At 45.5% G+C, this 18,341-nt stretch overlaps 1 protein-coding gene across 1 annotated transcript in view; it reads left to right on the top strand.

Annotated features, from left to right (window-relative positions):
• The window catches only part of GLI3 (GLI family zinc finger 3), a 259,316-nt gene that overhangs the window by 79,971 nt on the left and 161,004 nt on the right, over positions 1 to 18,341 (top strand). Inside the window, exon 3 of the mRNA XM_081799713.1 lies at positions 7,519 to 7,761. Coding sequence (XP_081655839.1) covers positions 7,519 to 7,761 — 243 coding nt within the window. The remainder of the gene's footprint in view (positions 1 to 7,518; positions 7,762 to 18,341) is intronic.

Genomic DNA, 18,341 nt, shown 5'->3' with positions numbered 1-18,341 from the left:
TTTTTTTAAAGATTTTATTTATTTATTTGACAGAGAGAGACACAGCGAGAGAGGGAACACAAGCAGGGGGAGTGGGAGAGGGAGAAGCAGGCTCCCCGCTGAGCAGGGAGCCCGATGCGGGGCTCGATCCCAGGACCCTGGGATCATGACCTGAGCCGAAGGCAGACGCTTAACGACTGAGCCACCCAGGCGCCCCTCCTCCCCCCTTTTACAGGACAGCCTGCAGGGACCCTCAGGGCCCCGTTTCATCTGTTTTCTCTTCCCTGGTGTAGGCGGGACTTGGCTAGTGCTGTCTGTCTGGAACATTAGAAGTTGGTTAGTACCGCTGGGTTTGGGTTGGGACTTAAACGCCCCGGCATGTTGGGTAGAGTTCGCCGAGTCACAGGAGCACTTAGCTGTCCCTGTCACCGACGCCCAGGAGCCAGGGGGAACAGGGGTGCTGACCTCGGATTGGTGAGGGTTCCGAGGCACGGAGGAGAGGACATGGAAACCCTGGAGGCCACGGGGCATGCTTGGTGAGGCCTCAGACAAGCTGATAGTGTGTTATCGGCTCCTGATTTTCCAGATGGGCAAGGAGCCCTCATCGTATCATCTTTAGGGAAGGCAGGAGGCCGCTTGCTGCGTGTGCCCTCAGAGCTCTGGGCTGCAGTGGGGCTCACAGCCATCGCTGGGTTGGCCTCTTAAGTTTATCTGAATTGTCATCTTGCCTTCCCTGCCTACTTTCTTCTATCCCAGGCGCCCCTTTTGAAGTTGCATGGAGCTTTGTAAGCAGAGTAGCGGGGAGGGAGGTGAGAAATTAGCCTGGCTATGAGCACCAACCTGCTCTTTGGAGCAAGTGGTTTCTGGTGAGGGGCCGGTAGGATGCTGGTCAATCTAGACCCCGTTTTGTTCTTTGCCAAAAGAACTCTAGATATGTTAAAACAATTACGGGACTTGCACGCCTCTGATGGACAGCCTTTTCTACTTTCTCTCCTTTCACCTGGGACCTCCTGCTTGAAGAAAGCAGGAAGAGCGAGCTACCCGGTAATCTTGGAGGGAGGGTTGCCACTGGAATTTCTCCAGAGCTTCAAATCCTGCTGCTGGCCTCGTCTTGCAGGCCCTGCAGTTGGTTTAAAGGTTGCAGACAAAGCTGAGCGCTCACTCCTGATCCATCTGGGCCACTCCCTCTGTCATCAGTCATTGTCAATGGGAGATGTATGTGTAGCTGCACAAGGGCGATGTGTGACCCCAAGGGCACTGGAAATGTTCTTAGAGAAGGCATTGTTTGCTTGCTGCCTTTGGAAGCCAAGCTCCAGACATTCTAGGGAGCAGCCCCTGGCTGAGGGATAACTGTTGTCTAGGCGCAAAGAGGCAAGACTGTGCTTCTAAAAACTACAGGAACTTTATTCCTCCTTCACGGCTTAATTCTACGATGCTTCTGAATCTACTTAGCCTCTTCTCTTTTTCATTTCTGGCCTCTCTTTGGTCCAAGTCATGGGGAGAATTCTGAAAGAGGGAGGCGAGGTTTTAGAACCTGGATCCCGCTGGTTTTTATTCAAGGAACATCGAAATGTAAATAACCAAAGAAATAAAGCTGACAAGATGCAACAAATGCATAATAGGGAAAAAAATGAAATAATGCTCTTTCCAAACCCAGCGAGGCAATTTCCTGGGAGGAAAGCAGAAAATGGGGCTGTTTCTTGCCCAGATCAGGAAGGTGGGGCCCCAGGCTCGTGGAAGCACATTGAAAACTGCAGGAATGCACAGACGCCATTGGCTGAGCCTCTGCATGCGAGCGGTGGGGGTGCAGCTGGGTGGAGGGTGTGCGTGTGTTTCACGCCCCTGTGGCGGGCACGTTCCATGGTACCGACTCCCTGAGGTCGGACGTCTCACCATCGAGTTGTCATTTGGGCCCCCTGGGTGTTTCCCAAGAGTGGGTTATAGTCATAAAACTCTGATGGGGGAGTGTCAGAGTTTTGAAAATGTCTATGCGTAAACCTGTGATTACTTTCTGTTTTCTTCTGGTGGTGGTGGTGGTGGTGGGGCCTGGGAGTGCATACAGGTATCATTCCCAAACCCTGTCCACAAATAGACCTCCCCTCCTGTGAACAGCGCCGTGTGGCCTGGTCAGGCCTCTTACATCCCTTCCTTGCGCGTTTACCACATTGGAAACAGGCAACCTGTTCATGGACCTGGTCCCCTGTCCCACAGATTGTTGTGGGGATCCAGGGAGATGGCAGAGATGATCACATTCTGTGGCCCTGAAGGAGTCTTCTTTGCTTAAGGAAGGGGACCACGTCTGCCTTGTGAGGGGTCAGGCGTAGTCAATCTGCATATTGACTGAGCCTCAGATCTATGTTTTAATACACTTGAAGATGATTTTATTATATCATTTCGTATGGAAATGGTGCAGTCTCACAAACTCAGACCTTCTTAAGCATGGAAATATTATTCTCTTGTTAGAAGCCCCATTCGGCTAGAAATCTGAGTATCCAGTCTTTTTTTGTGCCCCCGCCCCCTTCACATTTTGTTGCCTCCTCCCCTCCCCACCCCCATTGGCCTCTCCTTTGGGCTCACCGAAATCTGAGTGCCACTTTTCTGGGAAAGCCTGATATTCTGACTTCAGTTTTGTAATTTAATGATGGAGAGTTTCCTTAGTAAACCAAATTTAGAGTCCTAGAATGCTTATCTTATATCCAGACCTTGAACATAAAAGGCATTTTATACCCGCAATTGTTCATTTAATGAGCAATTGCAGAGTGCAGGCCGGTTAAGGGATTGAGCTATATGCACTATTATTGCAAGAAGTATTCCGAAATACCAGAAATAGGACGTAAGCTCTGATCAGGGAGACTGCGAGCACAATTACCTTCTTTTCAAATCCTTCTGTGACACTGCGGGAGGAAAAAGGACTTTGAAACTTGAAAGGAAAGAGCTTGCTTTCAACCTCAAAAGCTAGGAGGAAAGGGCTCTGAAATTTGCTCAGAATTCCCAATTCACCATTAGCCTGTTTCTTCCTTTAGCCTCAAGGCATTCTCCGCTTTTTGAAAAGATGTTAAGAAATTCAGTCACAATAGAGAGCCTAGTTTTGAACATGTTTCACTCGGTCCATTGAGGTCTGGGCTCTAGCCTTTGTGTGGGGTGAATTGAGCTGAGCGGCTAGCTGGTTGGAGACAGGTGAATGAGGAGTCGTTGTGCAGTCGCAAATTCTGGCAAAGAAAGAAGCCACCCCCATCCTTTATTTTACAATATGCATTCCTGTACAACCCTGCTAGTGGTAATACGTGGAGTTGAGCCTGTTCTTAAGTCAATACAGAGTACTTGGTTTATAGCAACTCTTGTTAAGTTTGTCTTGTAATTGAAGCTGCTGTTGACCTTGCTTGGGGACCATTTGTAAAACCGTTTATTTAGCATAAACTGAAATAATAAACCCTCCTTCTCTCGGGCTGATTGTGATAGGGTGACATTAGTTTGATTTAATGATTAGCCGCCTGACCCTTTTGCTGGAGAGAGGGGCTTGAATAGAGAGAGTTCACTCGGAAGCACTCAGAAAGAATACTAATGAGCTTGTTAAATTTAGCATGGCTCCAACCACTTTTAATTCATCTAATGGGAGCAGCACTGTCTGGGAGAGGGAGAGGGAAAGTGGGAGGCAGGGAGACACTGAGAATGTTCCTAGAGGGTCTGCACACTAGAGAAAGCCCACCAAGAGAAGTTTGCAGAAAGTAGCTAACCAGAGCCTGGGGTCCGAGTTGTAAGTATTGCCTGTTGTCTTATACTCTGTGTCTTTTCTTGTCTTGGGGGAAGAGAGGAGTGATGGTGTTAAAACGGGATTTAAGGGAGCAGTTTAAAAGTCGATGTTAATTTAAAAAAAAAAAAAAAGGCAGCCACGTGCATGCACCGTGAGCTCCTAATCAGCTTATTTTGCTAGGGCGACAGGGGGTGTTCCTAGTCGGTGATGCAGTGCAGGGTTTTATTTTTATATTGGAAGAACTGTCTGAAACTTTTATCTGAGGAGTTTGTGAGGACGTGCCCAGGAGTGTGTGTTCGAGTCCTGCTTCACGCAGCACACTTTCTTCAAGCCTTTACTGTGAACGGTCTAAGCTGTGTGCGCAGCGAAGCGACTTTTGAGCTTTCAGAGGTCATAGCACGAAGACTCGACGTCGGTTGCCTTTGGACGAGTTTGGAAAGTCTGGGACAGTTTGTAAAATGTGATGGCTGGGCAGTTCTCCATCTGGGGGCAGGACTTTGTTAACTTCCACTAGAATGTGGATCTACACAAGGAGGGAGGTACAAAAAGGGGATTATGATGACAGTATTTAAAATAATTTTTTCCCCGAAACTTTTTAGTGAATTGCATGTTTCCGTGTGACCCCCCCGCCCCTGCCCCTAGTTAGCAGCTGTTGAACATAGAGAAGCACGAACAGTCCCCTTGTGTTTGGCCATTAAAGTCCATTGGCAGATGCTCCTGGAGCACTGGGCTGTTTGCTTACATTTTTGCAGCCGACTTCTGCTTGTTGCCATGGTGGACAGTATGTTTCTGTCAATAATTTGGCCTGGCCGTTGCCTGTCTGCACTGACTCTCAAACTTTATTGAACAACTCGGCACAACTGAACAAGATCAGACAGCTTTCGTCTTTTGGCTGACTGAAGAGGTTGCTAAATTTATAAGAGCAGGCAGGAATATTGCTTGGAAAGTTTCCCTTGCACTGTGGAGAGCGTGCTCCCCAGCCTCAGAGCTGTCTGTATCCTGGAGCGTGTGCGCTGTCAAGTTTTGATCTGAGTGCCCGTCAGGAGCAACAGTACACAAGGTAAACTTCATGAAATATTTGTCTACTGGAATTTTTTGGAGGGGAGGGGAGGGTAGGTGAGAGTGTGTTAGCGTCAGCTGTTGTAAAAGTCAGTCTGATGAAAGTTGCCATGCTCAAAAATTTCGTGCCTGCCGTTCACTAAGGCAATTAGTTATAATTTTTTCTCGTATTAAGGGTTTAAGCTTTGCTTATTTCTCGTTATAACTTTCATATTCACACACGTTAGTTTAGCTCTCAGTAAGAAAATAATTAAAGTTTAGTACTTGTGAAAAAAATCACTTAGCTGAAAAGACACCCCATTTCCACTCCCCCCGCCACCCACCCATCCCGCCCCACCAATTACTTCCTTCTCCCAGGAGGCTGGGGGAACCTGGGAGGACTCTGGTTAGACCATGCCAATTATTCAATTATTTGTGAAGTTGGATTCAACTGCTCATCATAAAGGCTTGGCTTCTAAGAAACTCACTCTATTATAGGGATGTAGGTTTAAGAGAAGAAAAGTTAATTTCTTCTAGGAAGATTAGGTCAAGGGAATCCTGTTTTCAACTCAGAACAGATTAGTGGAGCTTGGTTATTCATCTTAACCAGAGAATGCTAATTATGTGTCGCAGTGGCTCTTGGTGAGGACTCTCTGGCTCTCCAGACGAAGGTCCATTCTACAGAATTTGCACCTAAGTGCTACAAGTTCACTTCAGGTTGAAATTGGAAATAAAGATTTTATACAGGCGCAAATTAGTGGAAAATATGACTTTGGCCATTGGTAGGTTATGGGAATTTTTATAAAACAGACTAAGAGTTTTAATGTTTTTGACACCCTTTTGCTTTTACATAACTGCAAACCCTTATTCTATAGCCTGCAACTTTATTGCTAATGAAGTACGAGGGTGGAGTGGTGCCTAAAAGTATTAGTCAGAAGGGAAAATAAAAATGTAGGGTTTTTTTTTTTTTTTTGGTACTTTGTTTTTAAATTAGCAAAAGCATGGTTTGAATTGCTCTTGTAAAGATCGATGTGTGAAAATGTGGGATTACACCCATTTTTTTTCCTTTTTAGTAGTTACTTGATAGATTAAACTCATCATTTATCCCATAATTACAAGATTTGGTGGTGAAGATCTGCACAAAACAATGCTAAATAATGTTTCGTAGCTATCCAGCAGTAGTCAGCAAATTCACTGTGAAGACCAAAGCATACCTCATTGTCTATTCTGTTTTGCAAGTCATTTGCTAGACTGAAAAAGAGAACAAAACAAAACATTGCTTATTTCTTCCAATCCCAGACACAAGCAGAATGATTAAAATTGCTCCTGGCTTTGGGTAGTTCAAGTTATTAGTATCACAAAATGTAGTCGTGACTATAGTTTATATTTTCATGCTTGCCCGTGTTTATAGCTATCCTTGCTTCTGAATTTGTACAAACAGCCATGAAACTGCTAAAGCATACTTTTCCTGTTTTTTTTAGGGGCTCTCAGCCAGATATAACTGCTTTATGAAATACTCTGAAGATCAGTTTTTGTGTTGGGATAAGATGTGCTCAAAATCTGTCCATCCAGCATGTACAACGCTATTATTACTTACATATATATGTATATTTCAGATCAAAAATGGGACATCATTCTCAGATTAGATGTCTGAGCTGTGCCCAAACAGCTTTGTCTCCATCAGCACTTACCTTCCAGAACACAGTCTGCTGATGAAATGCAGAGCTTGTTTGGGAGTATGTAATGCAGAATGTGTGTATGACTCTAACAGATGAATTGGCCCATTTGTTGTGGGTTCAGATCACTCATTTGGTTTAATTTTATGCATGGGCTCTTTGATCTGCTATTCTAGAAAAGTTATCCAATCACATTTGCAGAGAGCCCTAATGGGTAGATGGGAAGTTCCTACAGATCAAAGGGAACGGAAGTATTAGGAAGCTGGAATATTGAATGTATGTGGAATTTTGTCAAGCTGTTTCGTAAGTGTGTGAAGCAGCGTCTGGACCCCAGCAGAGACCGCGCTTGTGTCTGCATCACTGATCCTCCCTCGCCCACTGAGCCATCTTGCTCTGGGAATTAGTCTTACCCCATTTGCTTCTTGGTTCTTGGCTCTGTTCTATGGGCTGCAGAAAGAAGTGTCTTGCAAAGGGTACTGTAGGTTTACCTTTACCCCTCGTAACTAGTGGGTCTTGTGTCCCATTTCTATCTCCACTAAACCCGTGGGTTACAGATCTGACTTAAAAAAAAAACAAAAACAGGAAAACTTCTGGATCACTTTAGGTCCTTCGACCCGCCGATCACCCAGAGGCGCAGTGGGTGTCCCAGCTGCCTGATACCTGAGCAGCCCAGCTGAGGAACAGGCAGGGGGAAGCTGGACACCCGTGGCCTCAGGCTGGCAAAACTTGCAGCTCCACTTGGGACCCGCAGGGATATTGGCAAGTCCCTAATGAAAAGCCTCCCTGGCAGATTCACTTGTAAGCTGGTGATGATAATTTGCTGACCCCCTCCATCTCAACTTAATAGGCTCATTTCCTGCTCCCCTTAGGCCTTCGATTTGTATTTTGGACCCTCATTCATAAGCAGTGTTGTCTGCGGAATATGTCATCATGGTGTAGCTTTCAAAGTTGCCAAGAATGAGAAATAGGGCTTCTTTTGGGGAGGAGGGATGGAGAGGGAGACCTAATTGATGACTGTTCTTGGATTGCTCCTTCAAGTGGCTCACAGAGCTTCCATTTTCCTTCTTTCTTCAGAGGATGAAAGTCCTGGACAGACCTATCACAGAGAGAGAAGAAACGCAGTCACCATGCAGCCACAGAGTGTCCAGGGGCTTGGCAAGATCAGCGAGGAGCCTTCGACATCCAGTGAGGAGAGGGCCTCGCTGATCAAGAAGGAGATCCATGGGTCCCTGCCGCACCTGGCCGAGCCCTCTGTGCCATACCGCGGGGCTGTGTTTGCCATGGACCCCCGGAACGGTTACATGGAGCCTCACTACCGTAAGTGGTTCCTGCCCCATCACCCTGGTTCCGGGAGCCGCGGAGGGCTGCCGGCGCGTTGTATGAATTATCGGGCTGGTATTAATTTATACCAGTGTTTAATTTACTCTCCAGTTTTGTTTTGTTTTGTTTTCTTCTCCTACATCTCATCCTTTCCTCTTTTTAGAGAGAGCCATTTTTCTTATGTCTCTAAGCCAGTCCAAGCCTCCGTGGGGCAGCCTTCAGGAAGGTGTCTATCTGTGGCTAATCCACATGGACCTTTGCTGGGAACGAGAACCAGATTTCTTCCACCCAGGTAGACACTGCAGGAGCAAAATTGGTTGATGGGGGTAGTTATTAAAGTGGGCTGCACTGGCAGAATTCCTGAACAACATCTATCCCCATTTTGAATAATTTTTTTTTTTTGCTTACTTGCTGGGAATGAACGAACTCCTTTGGAGCAAATCAGTGCTAAATTCCTTAAATGTGGAAGAATTTTCTACATGTTTTACTTTCTTCTCTAACCGGTAGACCAGAAACATGGGAAGCTCCTTTTCCAGCACCTAATAAAGTTTAAGTAATTCACGAGGACTCAGGATACAAATATATGATGGCTTTCTCCAAAGAAAAATGTATAACGGTTGACTTTATTTGTGGCCTGTTTCTAGTTAAAAAAAATATATAATTTGGTTGTGGAAGTAATGAAGTTCACATTGAGGTGCCAAAGCTGCAGCTCTTGATTACAGATTTATCACCTTGCCAGGATACAGACTTGCCATTTAACCTTCCCAGCTCCAATTCCAGATGATCCATTGAGCTCCAGAGAGGGGGACTGGTTTGTGTTTCCCTTTTTCCACATCATTCAGAAATTTTAGTGTTTTAAGGCAAAAGGTCATTAGCCAGATGACTGATTAGCGAGGACAGCTGATTAGTGCCTTTTTTTTTTTTTTTCCGCCCCTCAAGAAAGTGCCCAGGATAAAAGCTAATTTCATCCCTTCGTTAGCTGACTTGTAGCAGAGGGGAATGTTCCCTCATCAGGGTGCAGATCAAAGAGCCTGGAGCAGCCTTACGTCTCAGCAACTGCTTTCTCCCCAACCAGATTACATTGTTGGTAGAAATGGAAGGTACATTATTTTTTTAAGTGGTCAGAAGCATGGAGGAAAAGGTTTTATGGATTCTTCTAGGCTTTTAAAAAAGGCTACAGCTTCTCTGATTAAAAAGTGTTTCTCAGCCCTGTTGCTACAGTTGTTTCTACAGATCCAGAAATGGGAAGGAGGTAGGTGCTCACTTCTTTTTCTGTCTTTGTTAAGGTTTATTTCATTTTCTTTTAGGAGTGAGAGTTTACAATAGCGTTGGCAGGATGTTTCTCTGAGCACATTCTTGTATTTTTATTTGCGGGTCTCTATTAGAGAGCTCTGTGGAGAAGATGTGAGGGAATCTGCGAACTTCCTCCCTACTTTAAGACTCCCTGAGTATATTTACTTTTTAAAAAGAATTGGTCTAGTTTATTTACCACAAGTTCCCTGCCTTGTTTTCATCCTTATGTGTGAACACAAACTTTTCCCATCTCATACTTATGTTTTGCTTTCTGTTCCAGATGCCCACTAATAATTAAGGTATGTAATTGGGCAGGACAGCTGACGAATACTTCTTTTCTGGTTGATGGAAGTAGGCAGATGATCGTTAACTTTGTCTCTGTGCCATTCAACCTGCAACTTGTTCTTGGTTTGCCCATTGACTCTTCTCCCCTGCATTTGAGGGATAGGCTCTCTGCACGCCTGGGATCCTTGGCACCTCTTGGCAGCGTGCGTTTGTGACCCATCCCTTGGGCCTCGACATTAACTAGCTCAGGGCGCTGCAGAGCTCTTAGTGGGGCTTGGAACTGTTGTATTTAGAGGACATAGACCAGTACGTTGGATGCTCCTTAACTTTCCCTGCTGTATTGTTCAAGGCACTGTTAAAACTGCATGATGACTGACAAAGTATGGACGCTTGCCTATAACCAACTGGCAGATGCCATTTTGACCCACCGTCCCAATGTACTCCCTGAATTGGTCATAAATAAATAAATAAGTAAATGAGATCCTTACATGTACAACATGGGTGGGGAGTTCTAGAGATCACACAGATTGGATTACTGTTTAGGGGATGGGGCTCCAGCTCCAGCTTTGCCATGTAGTGACTGTGCGGTGTGGCCAAGTGTGCTGACCCCTCTAAGGATCATTTCCTAACCATTTATTTGGTGTTATAATGTGACTGCTCTCCCGTGGTGTTTTCCTGAGAATTAAGTGAGACGATGCAAATACGGTATTTCGTAAAATCTCTGGCTCATGGTGAGTGCTTCAGATCATTATGGCACCTGTTTTCCTATGCCTCCACATCCTCCTGTTCCTTCCTTTCCATCATCACCACCATCCTCGTCATCGCGACCCCTCTCATTGCACCATCACCACCAACACCACCTCCTCCAAAACAACCGAGCTGTTTTTGTTAGTGCTGCAGTCCTGTGTATTTCTCTGCCTCCCTGAGATCTGTGTCTTCTGTAAACAGATCAGAGATCGAGTGGACTGTAAACCTTAGGAAGAGGGCTGGTGTAGTCAGCACTGCGTATGGTGGTCTTCTGAACATAACCTTTCTCCCTGAACCTTAGTGAATTGGCTATATTTTTTTTCTATTTTGTAAGTGAAGAAATATTAAAGCTTTTAAATGACTTTGGGAAGTTTTAAACTTTTAAATACGTGTATGTATTTGTATGTATGTAACAAATACAAACTTAATATATGTGGAAAAATGAAAGCTACAGAATTATCCATATGAAATACTTTAAAGATATCCTAAACCAAGCCTCAAGGAGTTAGGTAGGTTGTAACTCTACTTTTTCTAGAACCCTATTGGATATTTTAGTCTTCTACCAGTATAATGAGTATTTTTTTGGTACTTTATAATAAAATCTGTCTACCTTCTCTGGATTTAATTATCCAGGGAAAGCTAATGAATGACCAACACAATGCTGAAGTTGATAGGTCCTCCAGAAATTTTTAGTGTATGAGAAAAGTGCGGTCTTTTTAAAACAAGGCATGCAAGTTCGATCACGTTCTTGTCAGTCCTGCAGCGAAACTCTCAAAACACAACTTTGCTGCAGACCTTCAGTGGCTCAAGGTTCAGAAACATCTCTGTAGGCTGTTCCCTTTTCCTGTGAATCGTGTGCCAACTCCACCAGGTTTCTGGAGAAAAAAGACTCCTCCAATCCAGTGTAGCTGGGCATGGGAACACTCCCAGGAATTCCTTCATTTCTCTGTGGTTGGAAAATGTGGACTTTCCAAGATGCCTAATTTGTGCTTCTATATATACTGACTTTGTATTTCTAACGTGTGGGCAGGCTTCCTGTAAGATCGGAAAAGGGAAAATCGTTTCTTTACCCTCAGAAGGACATCTGTACAATTTTTATTGCACAAGACTTGATTATCCTTGGGTATACAGTATTGTGTCTTCACAAATGGCACTTAGGCTGGATTCAAAGTATTTTAGGTTTTGTGGGTTTGACTTAAAAAAAAAAAAAAAGAAAGGGAAAAAGAAATACCAGGGATAGCGGGCACTTCAAACATTCACAACATATGTTTGGAATAAAATCCTCACAGGGGGCACTGGAGGGTATTCTCTCCTGAAGGGTCGCTGTGGAGGGCTTGTATATCAAGGCAAGAAAGTAGGGGGTTAAGCCGCACGGTTCGGATGTGGGGTGATGCTGACAGGCGGGTGGCTGTAGGATCACCAGCGCTTTGTGACTGGGAAGAGTGTGGGGGGCGCTGGGTTTCAGAGACCTGAGTTTCTTGTATCGGACTCAGGATGAGGACCCCCTTCTCCCGCCTGAAGATTTCTCAGCAGTCTTAAGCTGCCCCTGCTCTGTGGGTAGCCAGGTATACTTCAAACTTCCATCACCCCCGAGTTCACTCACTGCCAGGCGTGTATTCTCTTAGGAACTTGCACAGGCAGGTGACATAATAGTTAAAGCATTCCTGTACCCTAGCCGACGCTTAACTTTTATTCTCTTCTCTGTTACGGAAAACATCTGTTTCATTGTCTTCTGCCTTCCTGCGAGGAGTCTCCCTTTCTGACTGTCCCTGCAGGAGGTTTTGTGGGGAGCGTCTCAGATTCATGAGTCCTGCCACATAGGGCCCCTGCTGGTTCTGTGACGAGGAGCAGAAGGACGTCCCCTTTTCTAAAATTTCAGGTCTCTTTTTACAGTTTTAGGGTCGCGAAGATGCTTTTCTTCTGCGCCCAGCTGCTCCCACGCAGTAGTAATCCCTCATGGAAAATGTGATTCATTCCTTCATGCAAATGCTTTGATTGAAAACATACCACTGGTATTCTTCCGTATGTTTCCCAGCTCAGATGACAGAACTATTAGTTGCTAATTAGCAAAACCTGAAGAATTAGCTTAAAGAAAAGAAACTGAATTTTTAATTGCTTGTATTTATTTTCTGTGGGGAGCTGATGTGCCGAGCCCACTTGCATTCTTGTGTGCTAAAAAAAAAAAAAAAAAAGTAAGATTTTTTTTTTCCCTACCTGTCTGTCTTTATATTAGGTGACTTTCTACAGCCCTTAGAAATACATCTTCTAAGCGAGTGGAAGAAAAGATGTGTATTTTACATATTTAATAGGTGCACCTGCTCACGTCTGTCTTCCTGTTGGAGTGTCATCTGGAGACTGTGAAAGACAAAAATGCCTACAAGGCACAGATGAGCAGTTTGGGGTCGACCACAGTGCGTAGACAGTGACGGTTTCCTGAGCACACACCGTTCCATTCTCATCCAGGCCGTCTGTTACCGCTTTGGAGAACAGTCGATGAACCAATCAGCAGTGTTTGGTGTATCGTTGTTTTTTGAAAATTATACTGCTTAGACAGAAAGACTGATGTTGGGTCATACTTGGGGGGCTTTGCCAAGTATATTGCTTCATCCATGGATAGTCTTGAACTGTAGGAGCAGGGAGACGCAGGGAGCGGGGAGACACAGTCTACAAACCTTTGCAGAGCTGGTATTTGTGAGCTTCAGAATAGCTCCGTGATTATTCTTGTCCTCCTATTTGAAATTCGATGTAACGATCCAGGTTTTCTTTCAGTAATCCAGAGGTCACGTTTATGGCTTGCAAACTGTGAGCCATGTCCATAGGTTTTAAAGGAGTTATTGCAAGCTTACTAACTCACTCTGCTGAAAGTGGTAGAAATTTAGGGATAATTCTTAGGGTTCCAGGTTGACTCTTGCTAGTGAATCTTGACTACTCTCGGGCCTAATAGGACTGTGACTCTACAATTTAGTCTTGGGAGGTGACCTGGGAAACTGGAAACCAGCGGTGAGAAAAGCACTATTGTGTTTGAAAAATTTTATTTGATTTTATTCATTGAATTTTCGGGAATGCATTGATTGGAGGAGAGCAGGGAGAAGCTTGAAGGCCATTCAGGAGAAGGACGGACAGACGAGGCTCAGGGAGATTGTGTCCTAGGGAAAATCAGTTGGCTGTCGGCTGCGCCCTGGCCTAGTGCCCCCTTCCCCGGCAGCCCACTGCAGTCGTCCCCACAGGCAAGCCTGGCCCCCTGGCCACTGCCTCGGCCACCCTGCTCATGCTCTTGTGCCTCTTGGAGTCATTCCATGCTTTCCTCCTGTCTTCACGTTCTACTGGCCCTTCAGGGCCTGTCTAGAGACCGCTTCTTTTGAAAGTTCATTTCACAAAGGTGTTTCCATTCCCTGGACACCAGATAGACGTATAACTCTCACCTCAGCACCTCATGGCTGTGTTGGCCCACATATGTTGGCGTTTGGAATCACGTGGCGATCCAGGGGCCGTCCCCAGCTCTTACACCTGCCAGAAGTCCTGGGGCAGGACCCCGGGGGGCCCTTCAGTGCCACAGAAGGCTGAGCAGTTCCGTTGATTGACCTCCATCACGTCACAGATGAAGTTCGTCCTGAGCCTGCCACTCAGGAGGGGCCCCTTGGCTAGACACTGGCGCTTCTGCTTCTGTTTTATTTCTAGTCCCTAAATGCCACCTCGAATCCAGACGTAGTCACTCAGTCCTTTCTGAAAGTAGGCATTTATGACACATGGATATATTTCTAAATTGCACATTTCAAAACCAGCAAAAATATTTGCTCTCATGTACATACAGCAGCTGTAAGACTTTGAGGGTTCTCATCTGAGATGGATGGTGGTACTTTGGAATAAGTTGGCAGTTTATTCACAGACTTGGAGGAGGATCCTCTTTTTAAGGACCGTGGGATTAGCACAGGAGATCTGCCTGGCTCACGCGTTTTCACACCCATCTAAAATTAAACAGGTAGGTATTTTTTTCTGTGGTTAAGGTGAGCATGATATTTGTCTCCCCCTTTTCCAAATTTTAATGATTTGTTTTGCATTCAATGATCTCTAGGCAATTCATGATTTCGGTGACATCTTTCCAACTTGTTAGTGTCCAAGTATGCGTGTAATCCATGTTAACAGGAGCCTCCATCTACAAATCAGTTTGGGATTATGAACTCGGTTGTTTAAATATTCCATGTAATTATTTTCCTTTTCTAATTTGGCACCCACCCAACACAGCAACATTTTTCTTTTTCTTTTTTTTTTAGTTGCTTGTAGTTCTTTCCTTCTGTTCCCCGCCCCCCGATCCCTTTCATAGACTAAAGCATGAGAAACACAGCAACTCCTGCCACTTCTCAGCCATCTGCTAACAACTTTCTGTCCCCTTTCCTAATGGAGCAACATTATCCTTGGTCCCTCCTCCTTTTTCTTGTATAATTAAAGAATGTTACCTTTGATGTCTCTTGAAAGTTGTATCTCCTGTCCTGCTTTAGCTTTCTTGATCTTGTACCTATAAATTTGTACTGTATCTTCATTATTCTTAGTGAAAGGGCTAGATTTTTCTCTTTGTGCCTTTTACAGTTTCATTTAAGAGAGGGTAACCGATGTGGCATTTTATTGCTCTGTCCTTCCCATGTTCTGATAGCATTTGGATTCTTACGGTACTCTTTGAAAAGTATCCAACTTCCTCAAATCTTTTAGCTTTTATATTTTGTCCTTTATACTTTGGGTCTCTCTTAAAATTAATTGTTCTTATCTTCCTAATGTCTTCCCTTCTTTCTGGGGGGGGGTGATCCAGGCTTTTCATCAACCTCAGTTCTGGTGAGTTTCTTCCTCTTAGAACAAAATGAGGAAAATTTTTGATTCATTCAGCTGTTGGTATTTTCTGTTCATCTTTAGTCATTTGTTATTTGCTAGTGGCCTCCTAAGTGCCAACCCGTGTTAGAAAGAACGAACAAAGTCATTGCTTCCATGGACCTTCAGGCCGGTGGGACATTGAGACAAGTAGATCAGCCCATGCAAAAAGACAACACAAAGGATGTTTCAGAAAGGCAAATGCAGAGTCCTTTGGGAGCAGGTAACAATATGCCTAACCCAGACTTGGGTCCAGAGGGCTTCCTGAAGCAGGGGACATCTGAACTAATTCCTGTGGCAAAGAGGTAGAGAGGATCCTTAGTAGAGGAAATCCTTTGTGAGGACCCGGGAGGAAGGTGGTTGGAGAGTGGTGGGAGGGTGGAGCTCAGGGAAGGGGGCGGTAGCAGATGGGCTTCCTGGGGAGCCCCTGCTCTGCCTGAGTCCCCGGGGTGACCCCCAGGATGTGTATCAAAGCTTTGGGGTATTTCCACAGATCTTTGGATAACTGTGTTTCCCATCGTTAACCCAGAGTTTCTTTGTCTCAGAGTTTAATTCACCTCCTCCCTCAGATTTGCAGGCATGGGATTCCCGTCCCACAGCCGTCCTCCCGACTTCTGACCACGGCTCTTTCATTGGTCATCCAGCATGTGCTGTTCCTCCCTGTGTGGTGTGTCCCATCTTCCCTTGAAGACTACAAAATCCATTAATACTTGTTCTCAAACTTTTGAGCTCTTCTGTGTTGGGTAACCTAGATAACCACAGTATCTTTCTTTCTTTTTTTTTTGTAAAGATTTTATTTATTTATTTGAGAGAGAGAGAGAGAGAGTGAGAGCATGAGTGGAGTGGGGGGAGCAGAGGGAGAGGAAGAAGCAGACTTTCCCCCTGAGCAGGGAGCCCTACGTGGGACTCGATCCCAGGACCCTGGGACCATGACCTGATCTGAAGGCAGATGCTTAACTGACTCAGCCACCCAGGCGCCCCCAAAGTATCTTTCTTGATCTCAAAGTGCAAATGCCAAACATTGACAATAAATGTGGCTTAATTTCCAATGAATTTAGAGTGTCCTGTATCAAGATCCATTTTAACTTCAAAATATACAATATTCATACACACACACACACAAAACCTTGAGGTTTCTGGTTTTTTTTTTTCAACTCAAATGTAACATCAGTCAAGCTAAAGAAAGTGCAAGGGGCCCATGGTGAGGTTGGGGGTGGGGGCCTGAAATGAAGTGAAATTCAGCTGGGAAATCCAGTAGCTAATGCTGCTGGGGGGAAGTGAGAACAAAGCCTTCCAGTGGTGGCAGAAGCCCGCAAGCCGGCCTAGACAGAGAGGATCTTAGAAGAAGGTGGTGGGACCCCTGAGGAGGAGACGCGTCCCCTCCGCGGGGGCTGTGAGGCTAATCAGCAGACATTGTGCAGGTCAGAGGAAGCCTACTCCAGGAAGCTGGGTGTTTACTTGTCCACTGGGGGGGCCCCAAATCTACATCCTGATTGTGCTCATGGCTCGTGAGGGGAATAAAAGGAGTTGCCTGTGTCCTAATTTAGAGAGGATCAGATAAGTGCGCGTGGCGGAGGCTGGGAAACAGACACCACCTCTTTCTTCGGCTTGCTTTCGTGAAATAAGCCTGCTTTCAAAGGCAGCAAGAATTCACATTTCCTCCCCATCCCTGTTTCTCCCCTTAAGTACGGCATGTCATGAAATGTCATTGCCACCCTGCTCCCTGCCCGTCGGTGATCTGATGGAGCTCACACTTGGCTTCCGAGATCTCAGCTCGGCCCCACAAATCTGACCACATAGGTTGACCCTTTTGATCAAACATGCAATTTACTTCTATATTTAACGTATCTCTGGCTGTGGGATGCATTTTTATGTAGCCTCTATATTTTATCACTAATGATGTTTTGAATGTAGTCTGTGTATCACTTGCTACAAATTGATGATATAGAGGGACAGTTGATGAGAAGGTGGAGGCACCTGAGTGCCTCTGGTGTACCCGGCCCTTCTGAGCACACCCCTGCTGCATGCGCTTCAGGTCTTAGCCCACTGCGTACATGATGCATGATATTTATTTTCATTTCAAAAATCCTGTGTACTTTTTGAGAGCCTGCTGTGAGCCAGACACTGTCTAGGTCCTGAGGGGTTTGCATTTGCCAAGATCAGTCAGGTTCTTGCTCTTGGGGAGCCCTCAATGCAGCTAGAGGACATGCACAAAACACCTGGAAAGAGATGTCTTTGAGGCAGCAAGGCTGGTACTCGGAGCCCAGGAAAATGGCTGGTGTTGAGGGGAGAGACTCAGGGTATAGTAATGTACCAGGCCTTGCTCGGAGGTGTCTTTGCAGCTGAGGCCCGAATGACAGGAGAAGCCAGCCATGGGAAGATCCAAGGGGAGAGAATTCCACTTACAGAGAGGAATTTGTGGGTTTGCTGTGGCCATGTCCTGGAGCAGACAGAAGGCTGGTGCGATGGCTTGGTGAGGGAGTGGGGCAGTTTTGGGGGGATAGGCTGGGGGCAATTGTGGGCCAATGGAAAGCCACGGGAGGGAGTGATGTGGTTGGGTTTTTCCTTGGGGAGTATTACTCTGGCTGGTGTGTGAGGCCTGTCATGAGGGGCGGAGTATAGAATTAGGAAGTGACTCAGCATGCTGTTGCAGTGACCCAGGCAGGAGGGAAATGCTCCTCCTGTCTTAGAAATTACAGCAGGCAGAAAATGAACCCTCTCTTTGCACCACATATTATGCCAGGGCTTGGAATTCATTAAATCCCCGCAATAACCTTATGAGAGGTTGTCATGATTTTCCCTGTTGATAGATGGGGAAACTGAAGCCCAATAAGGGTAAGAAAGTTGCCCATTTTTACATGGTTCCGAAGTGCTGGGCCAAGGTTTGAACTCACGTAGTTTGGCTCCAGAGCTCAAATTCTTAATCCCTGCTTTCAAAATGGCAGTCCACACGATGGACTCTGAAAAACAAACTGAGGGTTCTAGAGGGGAGGGGGGTGGGAGGATGGGTTAGCCTGGTGGTGGGTATTGAGGAGGGCACATTCTGCATGGAGCACTGGGTATTATGCACAAACAATGAATCATGGAACACTACATCTAAAACTAATGATGTAATGTATGGGGATTAACATAAGAATAAAAAAAAAAAAAAAAAAGAATTGGGGCTCAGAATGCTTAGAGAGCTTTGGAAGGCTCTGGAAACTCCACAAGAGGATCTGCACTATGGGTATGCACCTGCTATGTGAAGTGAGAACTTTCCTTTACCATGGGATTCACTTTCTCTTCTCTTGCCCTGTGTTGGTCTGAATATAGCCCCACAAGAGCCTGACCCTAGGAAGTAACAGACAGGGAAGGAAGCTGTGGTTACCCCCAAAGGACACTGTCTTTCTGCAAAG

The sequence above is a fragment of the Leptonychotes weddellii genome, chromosome 12 (genome assembly GCF_054177405.1).
Source record: "Leptonychotes weddellii isolate Sample4059 chromosome 12, ASM5417740v2, whole genome shotgun sequence".
Classification (NCBI taxonomy): domain Eukaryota; kingdom Metazoa; phylum Chordata; class Mammalia; order Carnivora; family Phocidae; genus Leptonychotes; species Leptonychotes weddellii.
Note: the sequence above shows the minus strand (reverse complement) of the source record. Positions and strands in the feature narration are given on the sequence as shown.